At 39.5% G+C, this 12,895-nt stretch overlaps 1 protein-coding gene across 2 annotated transcripts in view; it reads left to right on the top strand.

Annotated features, from left to right (window-relative positions):
• Window positions 1-12,895, top strand: part of pole (polymerase (DNA directed), epsilon) — a 160,005-nt gene that overhangs the window by 126,195 nt on the left and 20,915 nt on the right. For both annotated transcript variants that reach the window (XR_006315365.2, XM_043715574.2), the window contains exon 43: window positions 7,589-7,772. Coding sequence is in view for 1 of the 2 variants with exons in the window: in XM_043715574.2 (XP_043571509.2) it covers window positions 7,589-7,772 (184 nt within the window). In the remaining variant the exon portion in view is untranslated. The remainder of the gene's footprint in view (window positions 1-7,588; window positions 7,773-12,895) is intronic.

Here is a 12,895-nt window from a genome sequence, read left to right as displayed (position 1 = left end):
CGGTAGGAAACTAATCACCAGTATACATGAGCACTTACTCGCCACCAAAAGACATGACCAATTATCCTTGGAACACCATGAAAAGTTTCAAGAAATTGTGAGGATAATTCTGTTATCCACAGCCAGGGGTGAGGTGCTGACCGACTGGAGGATTGCAATGTTGTACCTTTATTTAAGAAGAAATTGAGGGCTGCAGATGCTGAAGATCAGAGCTGAAAATGTGTTGCTGGAGAAGCACAGCAGGTCAGGCAGCATCCAAGGAACAGGAGAATCGACGTTTCGGGCATAAGCCCTTCTTCAGGAGCCCTTCTTTATTTAAGAAGGCTAGTAACAAAAACTAGTGAGCCTGACATCAGCGGCAGGTAGGTTGTTGGAGGGGATTCTGAGATGCATTTGGAGAGGCAAGGACTGATTAGGAATACTCAACATGGCTTTGTGCATAAAACATTGTCTCTCAGTTGAGACTCAAACTCATAATTGAGTTTTTTGAGAAGTAATTGGACGTAAAATTGGCTTGATGGCAGAAGACAGAGTGATGATGAAGTAGGCAAAAGTGAGGATTGCAGATGCTGGAGGTTAGAGTCGAAAGTGTGCTGCTGGAAAAGCACAGCAGGCCAGGCAGCATCTGAGGAGCAGGAGAATCGACGTTTCAGGCAAAAGCCGTTCATCATGGGACGATGAAGAGTTGTTGGTCAGAAAAACGTCCCATGACCAGTGTTGTTTCGCAGGGATTGGTGCTGAGTCTATTATTGATTATTATTCATATAAACAAGTTGGATGAGAATGTAGGATTTGGAGGAGCCAATTTAGGAAGTATGGTTAGTAAGTCAGTGGCTGAGGAGTGGCAGGTGGAGTTTAATTTAGATGAATGTGAAGTGTTGCATTTTGTTAAGACAAACCAGGGCAGGACTTGTACGCTATTGGTAGGACTCTGGAGAGTGTTGTCGAACAGAGAGATGTAGGCTACAAGGGCATAGTTTCTTGAAAATGGTGTCACAGTAGACAGAGTGGTGAAGAAGGCATTTGGCATGCTTGCCTGCATTGAGTCTAGGAGTTGGGGCGTCATGTTGTACCTCTACTGGACGTTGTTGAGACCACATTTGGAGTATTGTGAACAGTTCTGCTCACCCTGCTATAGGAACGCTACTATCCAATTGGAAAGGGCACAGAAAAGACTTGTAAGAATGTTAGTGGGACTGGAGGGTTTCAGTTATAAGGAGAGGCTGGATAGACTGGGACATTTTTCCTTGGAGCATGGGAGGTTGAAGAGGTTTATAAAGTCATGAGGGGCATAGATAAGCCAGATAGCAAAGATCTTTTCCCTAGGGTAGGGGAGTTCAAAACTGAAGGCCATAATTTTAACATGACAGGGGTAAGATTTAAAAGTGGCCTAAAAGGCAACTTTTTCTCACACAGCATGGTTCGTATATGGAATGAATTGCCAGAGAAAGTGGTAAAATTACAATATTGAAAAGTCATTTGGAAAGGCATATGAATAGGAAAAAGTTAAAAGTATATGGGCCAAATGCGGGCAAGTGAAACTAGTTTAGTTTGGGGAACCTGCTTGACATGGATGAAATGGACCAAAGGATCTGTTTCTATGCTGTATGACTGATTCTACCAGGTGTATAGAGATAGCAAATGCATCTGCCTTGTTCAAGGAAGTTAGTAAGTACTTTCCTAGTGACCACATTCCACTCAGTTTAACATAATCAGTGAATAAAGTTTTAGGAACAATTATCAGGAGAATAAACATTGACACGTAATTGAAAAATTGAGTTAATTAAGGAGATCCAATACAGACTTGTAAAAGGCAGATCATATTTGATTAATTGAATTTTTAAAATTAAGTAACAACACGGGAAGATTTTAAGAAAATGTTTGACAAAATTCCACATAAAAGACTTGTCAACACAATTGTAACTCCTAGAACAGGGGAGTTAGTGTTAATTTGCATAAAAAGATTGTTTTCAAAGTCAGAAAATCCAAAGACAACAGTACCATGCGATTGCAAAAAGACAGCAGAAACCGCAGTCAAACCGATGAAATTTAACACCTTCCATGAATATCCAGGCATGTTTCAACAAGAGCATGTAAAATATAAGAATTGGTAAACCTACCCCTTTTCTGACCACACCCAGAGCTGCCACCCATTAAATGGTATAATAATATGTAATTTAAAATGACTTAATCCCCCATAATATGAGATTGGCAATTTGCCAACATTAGCTCTACGCTGTGTAGCTGTACATTCACTATGAAATTCTGCATATGGCAGTCGACTTATCAATGTTGTCCCCAGTTTTGATTTCCAGGTTTGCAAGTTACTGCAGTGAGCATAACTCCCAAGTCCATTCTTGCCTAATATCCCTGATTTACCTCATTCTCTTTATCCATTGGCCTGCTCACATCGCAGCAGGACTCACTACTGAATTCTGGCACCACTGGGGCTACTGAAGCTACTGGCTCATCAGAGTGGCTGGCACCACTTGTGTATGGATTTTCTGCTGAGTGGCAGAAACTCCCACTCTTGCCCTGTTCCTGCCATTCATTCATATTAAGGGCTATCCTTTTGTTTTCTGTGAGTCAACTGATGTTCAACATTTCTTTGTTCCAGGAATGCAAGTCATGCACACTGAAAACTTTGACCCAATTTGTGCATGTATACTGGGTCGCAGGAACATAGGGGTTCATGTGCATAGATTTTTGAAGATCGTAAAACACATTGAGAGAATAGTTACCAAACTAAGTGAACTTTTGTCCTCAATAAGTATTGAGTACAAAAGTACAGAAGCTATGCTATGTTTAGGTCACAACTAGAATATCCATGTAGTTCTGGAATACTTCAGGAATGATAATGAGAGTGCAAAGGAACTTAGGAGCAGGAGTAGACGATTAAGCCTGTCGATCCGGCTCCACCATTAAATATAGTCATGATCAATTTTACACTTCAGTGCCTTTTATTTACATAAACTAAACTTTATCAAAAATTTATCAATCTCTACTTTAAATATACTTAAAGACTGAGCTTTCAGAGAGCTTTGGGATACAGAATTCCAACGATCCACTATCCTCTGAGTAAAACAGATTTCTCCTCACCTTATCATAATTATCATTCCGCTTATTTTCAGATTGTGCTCCTGGATCTGGGCTCCTCAACCAGAGGAAAAATTCCTGCCTGCATCTACTCAGTCTGTTGTAGGTTTCAATAAGATTACTTCCCATTCTTCGAAATTCTAGAGAATATAAGCTAATTTGCCCCAGCCCTCCTTCATAGGACAGTCACACCATTTTGTGAACAAGTTTGGTGAACCTTTGTAACACTTTTTCAATGGCAATAATATCTCTAATTTGAGACAGAGATCAAAACTACTGAGTTTTCCAGATGAAGTCTAATCAGATTCCTATACAATTGATGCAAGAATTCACTACTCCTGTCCTCCAGTCCTCCTGCAGTAAAGGCTAACATTCCACTGGTTTTCCTATTAGCTTACTGCAGTTGTATGTTAGCCTTCAGTGACCTATTAACAAGGATACCCAAGTTCCCTTTTGCAACTCCACTTTCCAGTGTCTCGCAGTTCAAGAAATACTCTACATAGCTGTTCCTACGAAACTGGCCTCACATTTTCCAACATCATGTTCCATCTGCCATGTTCTGGCCTTATCACCTGAGCGTGTTCACATTCTTCTGAATTTTTTTTTAATCTACTCAGCATGCATCGGTGCTTAGCTTTGCATCATCTGCAAGTTTGGAAATAATCCGTTTGGTCCCACTTCCAAATCATGGCTATACATCGTGAACACAGCCCCAAGTGCTGATCCTTCTAGAACATCACTAATCACTGTTGCTAATGTAAGAATGACCCATTTATTCTGATAATTTTCTGCCTGTTAGCCAATCCTTAAACCATGCCAATGCATTACCACCTACATCATGTCCTTTCATTTTTCTAACCAGTGTCCTTATCAAAAGCCTTCTGAATTTCCAAATATACAGCGCTATATCTATTAACTTACCTTGATCTCTTTTGTTTGGAACATCCTCAAAAAAAACTTTGGTTTGGCAAACACAATTTTAATTGCATATCCATGCTGACCAAATGTCTGTATATCATGTCCTTTATGATCGATTCTAGTTCCCCTGCTATTGATATAAGGCCTACGTGTCTCTAGTCCCCTAGAATTTTTCTTGCTCCTTTCTTCAGTAGTGGGGTGCCATTTGCAAGCTTCCAATCCGCAGGAATCATTCAGCAGTCTATGGAATTTTGGAAGAATGATTCTGGGATAGGGGAAATTATCTACAAGGTTAGTTTGAGAAAAACGTTTGCGAGCAGAAAAGTTAGATGTAGATAAAGTATGACAAACTTGGATAAGATGGACAGGGAAAAGTTGACAATAAAAGGAATAGGGAACTCAAATTTGAGGTTTTGATCAAGCAGTGCAGAAGAACGTTTTCAGAAAAAAAAATCATAGTGAGTTGTAATAACCTGGAATTTGCTGCCTACTGGGATAATGGAAGCAGGTACAATCCATGATTTCTAAAAAAAATGGATAACATGTGAGGCAAATAAACAAGCAGGATTAATGGGGCAGAGCAAAGGAATGTGACTGACTTGTCAATGGGCCAACTGGCTACCTTCTTTTGATTTTATTCACTCATGGGATGTGGGGGTTGTTGGCTGGCCAGCATTTATTGCCCATCCCTAGTTACCTTTGAGAAAGTAGTGGTGAGCTACCTTTTTGAACTACTGCAGTCCCTGTGCTGTAGGTAGACCCACAATGCCATTAAGGAAGGAATTCCAGGATTTCAGCCCAGCAACAGTAAAGGATAAGAAATATGTTTCCAAGTCAAGATGGTTTATGGTTTGGAGGGGAACTTGCAAATGATAGTATTCCCATGTATCTAGTGCCCTTGTCTTTCTCGATGGAAGTGGTTGTGGGTTTGGCAGGTGCAGTCTGAGGATCCTTGATGAATTTCCCTACTAACTTGTCAATAGTACACACTGCTGCTACTGAGCTTTGGTGTTGAAGGGAATTGATGGATGTGATGTCTTTACCTTGGGATTTTTTTACAAATTGTCCTGATGTTGCATGTGAAAGGGTATTCTGAAAGGAAAATTAGATCCTTTAAGGATCTTCATACTCAGGTGTTGGATGAAAATTGTGATGAAATCTACAAAGTTCTGACAGTAATAAGGAAATTTCTGAATACATAGAAGTTTCCATTGTGGGAGAAAGCAATGGTGGACTGAGAGTAGCATAGGTGTTACAGTTCACTCCTAAGATCGCAGGCTTACTTCTAATTTTATTGTAAGTGATAACCTTTTGGAAATTTAAGATTTTTATTTTGATTCTTCTTGGATCTTTAATATTCAAAAAAAGCAAAATAAGAAGTGTGTTTTTTTTTTCCCCAAGAACTGCATTATACCTATGGAGCTTTTGGAGAGGCCTACACATTGACAGAGAAGCCTTCACATGGTCATCTCTGGAGGAGATTTGTTTTACTTTATCAGTGGTTTTAATGCTGTCTGCTGGACTACTTGTGTCCTTCAATTCGATTGTTCAACTAAGTGGCTGATTTTATTTAAGATTTGTTTATTTTAATAAATAAGGTGCTATTGAAAGCTTCATTTTAGGCTTAATGTCATCAAGGGCATACAAGAGACACAGTGAATGGCTAGTGGATTTAGAGAAATAATTACACACTAGAATCAATCAGATAAATGGGAGATTGTCAGGAAGGTAGTTCAGACGTCTTCTATATTTATTCTTCTTTTTAAGACTCAAAGAAAGTTGTTTTTGTTAAAGTTGACAGACATTACAATATAATTGCCTATTCGTAATCAGCTTTCAAATCAACATAACTGGTGATGAGGAATAAGGTTACCAATATGAAAATAACTTAATAGATATCAATCATTACGGGTTTGGATGAGAGGATTGCTATCCTTTTGACTTTGGAAAAGTGAGATCCCTAAGTTTAAAAGCCCAAGTTGTAGTACAGTTAGACTTCACAAGAGCCCTTAAGTTTTTATTAACCATTGCTGCACAAAAATAGGGCATTGGGTATGCTTAACATTGCATTGAAAGAAGTGGTTGCAAGAGAGGAAGTTGTTTTAACTGCAAAAACTTAATGAAGTAGGCCAGGAATAAATGCTTTGAGCCCACTGAATTCAGTGACCTGAATTCAAATTCTTCCTAAAAGATATTTGTGATGAGTAATGATAAATAAGAAAAAAAGAGCAGTTAATTCTGATGATAAAGTAACTAAAACGTGACTGAAGGACTCGGTCAGAATTTGTGTTGGAAAAACTGTGATAAATGTGATTCAAGACTGGGATGTGCAAGTTGTTAAACATCAGTACAAAACGTTGTCATTAATTGTTTTATTCAAGTTGTCAAAGCGTGACGCGGAAAAGAGCACAGCAGGTCAGGCAGCATCCAAGGAGGAAGAGAGTCGATGTTTTGGTAGGACCTTTCTTTGGCCCTGCCTGAAACGTCGACTCTCCTGCTCCTCCGATGCTGCCTGATCTGCTGTGCTTTTTCTAGCACCGCGCTTTATAGTCTCTGACTCTTCAGCATCTGCAGCCCTCACTTTCTCCTTGGTTTATACAAGACCAAAGGAACAATTTTTAAACATTTCTGATAATAATGAACTCAATTTTGGCCATGTATATTGGCAAAGAATACCGAGCTGTATTACCAATCCAGGAGATTATAAATGAGGGTGTGATACTCCAACTACATAATCTTCTACATTGATTTTGTTCCTTTAACAATGATAATACTCAATTTATATTTAGTTTATGCTCACTGAAAGAGGCACCAAGGTGAATTATACTATTAGGTGTTAACAATTCATTTTCTTATTGCCAATATCCTTCATAAATATCAATTCAATTTTCCTTTGTTATTATAAGTCTTTATCCTAAATTTAGGAGGCAATTTTATGCTAAAGAAATTAGCTTATTAACACTGTATTTTACATTTAACCGACTGTTCCTGTAAATCTGCCTGTGCACAACATTGTTTGCCTGAATACACAACACTCATTAATTGATATATTAACTCAACACAATCTCTGAGAATAATGTAGGAAAGAGATGGTTTGATTTTTTAAAAAAGTTTTAGCTCATTGTCATTAAATAAAATGAAGAAGAGGAACATTTTTTTCTAAGGCTGTTCAAGATACTTAGTAAAATACAATAGGCATGTCTGGAGTGTTATTTCAGTACAAAATGGCTGTAAGCCGAGCAGAAGTAACTGCAAATTAAAAATTAGTTTGGAATGATGTCGCGTTATATTTCAATGCACATATATATACCTGGAATGGGTTCTGTGCATAGTTATGGGGCTTAAAAAACTGGCATAATTTAAAAGTTTCAATACCTGCATAAATTGGAAGGAAACAATGGTCTCTTTCATCCATACTTTTTGAAATGCCAAAGGAAGTTGATGAGATGTTAGAAGTAGGCAAAGAAAACAACAAATCAGATTAGAATAGTAATCTTTTGCTAATTAGTTTTGAATCTCCTTGTTCACTATCCTAATTTGTTTTTGACAATGTGAGATCATGTGTTATGTTAAGGTGGAGAGCAATAAAGGAACAAAGGAAAATGTTGAAGATGACAGCAATGATGATGAAGAGATTCATTCTGAAGATGAGGAAACTGGCACTGATGTTGAAGACCTTTTAGACAATAACTGGAATATCATGCATTATCTGCCACAAGCATCATCTTGTCAGAGCTACTTCCTCATGATTGTCTCAGGTACTGCATTTCAAGTCAGTTGTGCATATATGTGTATGTGTGCACATGTGTTTGTAAATTACATATAAATCTTTTTTTAATGCATTGCAATTAATCTCATGAGTAAAACTTGGCTTTAATCGCCTTTTAATGAGGGACTTTCTTCAATTATATTTTATTGTCGTTGCTAACATTGTAATTTTTCAGCAGAGTCGAAAAACTGGCAGATGTCTTCAAAATACAACTTTCTAAAAATAATAACAATGGGCACAATAATTTTTTCAGTTATGAATCCAATGCAACTTCATGTAGGGTGTCCAGCACCTGAGGCCACCAAAGCTAAATACGTTTGTGGCATGTGATGTTGAAGTCATTACCAACTCTTCAGCGATTCTGCACAGTGGAGAGGGAAGAAAGTACTAAAACAAATCTGATATTTATGTTTTCGTAGTGTTAGGACTGCTGCAGACTAGGAGAGGGATAAGCACAGGCTTTACTAAGATACTGGTACTTTACGAAATTAAGTGGACTCCATGCCAACGTGCTGGCTACAAAACTGTCTAGTACTGTCTAGTGGCTAGACTGACCTAAAAACTGGACAAGCCAGTACAAAACTGGACTGCAAAACTCTCTGTCCAGTTTGTTGTCATCTGGCTGTGGAATGTGCTAGATAATATTTCCTAAAAAATCTAATTGACATGAATCCTTTTTTGTTTTTTACAACGTAAGTAAAAGTGCAAATATTTCTGTTTGCAATAGCATCCAGCTAGTTTGTGCAACTGTTGAGTTAATGTCTCAGTTAATGAGTTTTGTGTATTCAGGCAAACAATGTTGTTCATAGGCAGATTTACAGGAACAGCAGGTTAAATGTAAAATACAGTGTTAATAAGCTAATTTCCTTGGCAAATAAATTGCCTCCTAAATTTAGAGTAAAGACTTATAATAACAAAGGAAAATTGAATTAATATTTGTGAAGGATATTGACAAAAAGAAAATAAATTGTTTAATACCAAGCCAAATAGTATAATTCCCCTTGGTGTCTTTTTCAGTGAGCATAAACCAAAGATAAATTAAGTATTATCATTGTTAAAGGAACAAAATATATGGAGACAAGCCTGCACTGCGTTATTGACAGTTACTGTCACCTTGCTGTGTTCCATTCACTTTTGTCATTAACTGTATGGGCTGTAGTCAAGAAAGCAGACCAACACTACTACTTCCTCAGAAGACTAAGGAAATTCAGCATATCTGCAATGATTCTTACCATTTTTATAGATGCACCATACAAAGTGTCCTATCCAGATGCATCACAGCTTGACATGGCAGCTGCTTTACCTAAGACTGCAAGAAATTTAGAGTTGTGAACACAGCCCAGTTCAACATAAGAACCAGTATTCCTTCCATTGACTCCATCTATACTTCCTGCTGCCTCGGAAAGCACCTAACATAATCAAAGACTCTTCCCATCCCAGTTATACTCTCTTCCATTGGTAGAAGATTCTAAAGGTTGAAAACATGTGCCAACAGATGCAAGGACTGCTTCCTCCCTGCTGTTATTAACACTAAGTGGACCCCTTTTATATTAAAGTTGACCTTTCTCTGCACCTTCTCTGTAGCTGTGACACCACATTCTATTCTGTTACCTTGACGTACTTATGTCAAGTATGGTTTGTCTAGAAATCACGCAAAACAATACTTTTCACTATATGATTTAGATTACATTACAGTGTGGAAACAGGCCCTTCGGCCCAACAAGTCCACACCGACCCACCGAAGCGCAACCCACCCATACCCCTACATTTACCCCTTACCTAACACTACGGGCAATTTAGCATGGCCAATTCACCTGACCTGCACCTCTTTGGACTGTGGGAAGAAACCGGAGCACCCGGAGGAAACCCACGCATACACGGGGAGAATGTGCAAACTCCACACAGTCAGTCGCCTGAGGCGGGAATTGAACCCAGGTATCTGGCGCTGTGAGGCAGCAGTGCTAACCACTGTGCCACCGTGCTGCCCACCAAAGTACTTAGTACATGCATCTATAGTAAATCAAATTATGCAATATTGTGGGAATTCACCTTTCGTCAGCCAACTTTCTAAAATGCATTGTTTGGAGCACAAAACACTGGAAGCATCTCGGCTTCTGATAAACTTTGCTCATCCCCCAATAGTCAGAGGGAAATTGAGAAACAAACTTGTAAGGAGATCTCAGCAATCTGTAAGAATAATAGGGTAGTTATGGTAGGAGATTTTAACTTTCCAAAATCAACTGGGACTGCCATAGTGTTAAAGGTTTAGATGGAGAGGAATTTCTTAAGTATGTATAAGACAGTTTTCTGATTCAGTATTTGCAAAACTTGACCTACTCTTGGGAAATAAGGCAGGGCAGTTGACTGAGGTGTCAGTGGGGGAGCACTTTGGGGCCAGCGACCATAATTCTATTCGTTTTAAAATAGTGATGGAAAAGGATAGACCAGATCTAAAAGTTGAAGTTCTAGATTGGAGAAAGGCCAATTTTGATGGTATTAGGCAAGAACTTTTGAAAGCTGATTGGAGGCAGATGTTCGTAGGTAAAGGGATGACTGGAAAATGGGAAGCCTTCAGAAATGAGATAACATGAATCCAGAGAAAGTATATACCTGTCAGAGTGAAAGGGAAGGCTGGTAGGTACAGGGAATGCTGGATGACTAAAGAAATTGAGGGTTTGGTTAAGAAAAAGAAGGAAGCATGTGTCAGGTAAAGACAGGATAGATCGAGTGAATCCTTAGAAGACTATAAAGAAAGTAGGAGTATACTTAAAAGGGAAATCAGGAGGGCAAAAAGGGGACATGAGATAACTTTGGCAAATCGAATTAAGGAGAATCCAAAGAGCTTTTACAAGTATATTAAGGACAAAAGGGTAACTAGGGAGAGAAGAGGGCCCCTCAAAGATCAGCAAGGCGGCCTTTGTGTGGAGCCACAGAAATTGGGGGAGATACTAAATGAATATTTTGCATCAGTATTTACTGTGGAAAAGGATATGGAAGATATAGACTGTAGGGAAATAGATGGTGACATCTTGCAAAATGTCCAGATTACAGAGGGGGACGTGCTGGATGTCTTGAAACGGTTAAAGGTGGATAAATCCCCAGGACCTGATCAGGTGTACCCGAGAACTCTGTGGGAAGCTAGAGAAGTGATTGCTGGGCCTACTTGTATCATCGGTAGTCACAGGTGAGTTGCCAGAAGACTGGAGGTTGGCAAACATGGTGCCAATGTTTAAGAAGTGCGGTAAAGACAAGCCAGGGAACTATAGACCGGTGAGCCTGACCTCGGTGGTGGGCAAGTTGTTGGAGGGAATCCTGAGGGACAGGATGCACATGTATTTGGAAAGGCAAGGACTGATTCTGGATAGTCAACATGGCTTTGTGCGTGGGAAGTCATGTCTCACAAACTTGATTGAGTTTTTTGAAGAAGTAACAAAGAAGATTGATGAGGGCAGAGCAGTAGATGTGATCTATATGCACTTCAGTAAGGCGTTCAACAAGGTTCCCCATGGGAGACTGATTAGCAAGGTTAGATCTCTCGGAATACAGGGAGAACTAGCCATTTGGATACAGAACTGGCTCAAAGGTAGAAGACCGAGAGTGGTGGCAGAGGGTTGTTTTTCCAGACTGGAGGCCTGTGACCAGTGGAGTGCCACAAGGGTCGGTGCTGGATCCTCTACTTTTTGTCATTTACATAAATGATTTGGATGCGAGCATAAGAGGTACAGTTAGTAAGTTTGCAGATGACACCAAAATTTGAGGTGTAGTGGACAGCGAAGAGGTTACCTCAGATTACAACAGGATCTGGATCAGATGGGCCAGTGGGCTGAGAGGTGGCAGATGGAGTTTAATTCAGATTATTGCAAGGTGCTGCATTTTGGGAAAGCAAATCTTAGCAGGACTTATATACTTAATGGTAAGGTCTGAGGGAGTGTTGCTGAACAAAGAGACCTTGGAGTGCAGGTTCATAGCTCCTTGAAAGTGGAGTTGCAGGTAGATAGGATAGTGAAGAAGGCATTTGGTATGCTTTCCTTTATTGGTCAGAGTATTGAGTACAGGAGGTGGGAGGTCATGTTACAGCTGTACAGGATATTGGTTAGGCCACTGTTGGAACATTGCGTGCAATTCTGGTCTCCTTCCTATCGGAAAGATGTTGTGAAACTTGAAAGGGTTCAGAAAAGATTTACAAGAATGTTGCCAGGGTTGGAGGATCTGAGCTACAGAGAGAGGCTGAACAGGCTGGGGCTGTTTTCCCTGGAGCATCGGAGGCTGAGGGGTGACCTTATAAAGGTTTACAAAATTATGAGGGGCATGGATAGGATAAATAGACAAAGTCTTTTCCCTGGGGTCGGGGAGTCCAGAACTAGAGGGCATAGGTTTAGGGTGAGTGGGGAAAGATATGGAAGAAAGTTAAGAGGCAACTTTTTCACGCAGAGGGTAGTACGTGTATGGAATGAGCTGCCAGAGGATGTGGTGGAGGCTGGTACAGTTGCAACATTTAAGAGACAATTGGCTGGGTATATGAATAGGAAGGGTTTAGAGGGATATGGGCCAGGTGCTGGCAAGTGGGACTAGTTTTGGTTGGGATATCTGGTCAGCATGGACGGGTTGGACCAAAGGGTTTGTTTCCATGTTGTACATCTCTATGACTCTATCTATGCTCTGAACCTGCCCAGGGCAAAAAAGTAATAGATTGACCGTCCATCCTTGTCTGAAGGTGGCATACAGTTCTATGGGTACTAGCAATTCTCAACTGTTTCAAGAGGCGTGTTTTTGTGCAGAATGCTCTAGGTTTTATCAGTAAGAACAGGATATATAGTTCGGCCCAAACCTGTCTTCTCAGTCAAACAACAGTTCTCTTAGAACCTGGATTTTTTGGCCCATTATTTGATACATGTAGCCAATATTTATTTAAATGTTACTTTTAATTCTAAGGCAAGTTTAAGCACATTTATATTGTATTAATTAAATCCTGATCTCAAGAAAAATATTTACAGCGCAAGTTACAACTTAACCTGTAGTAGATTTGAAAATTGACAAGATTTTTCACATATTAAACGGGTCGATCAGATGTTCACGCACTTTGATAGAGATAACTGTCTCGTATTATTGACT

This window comes from Chiloscyllium plagiosum, unplaced genomic scaffold (assembly GCF_037043375.1).
Source record: "Chiloscyllium plagiosum isolate Xiang-an unplaced genomic scaffold, Cpla_swu_hap1 HiC_scaffold_24, whole genome shotgun sequence".
Lineage (NCBI taxonomy): Eukaryota > Metazoa > Chordata > Chondrichthyes > Orectolobiformes > Hemiscylliidae > Chiloscyllium > Chiloscyllium plagiosum.
The sequence above is the reverse complement of the archived record's forward strand: the minus strand, read 5'-3'. Positions and strand labels throughout refer to the sequence as shown.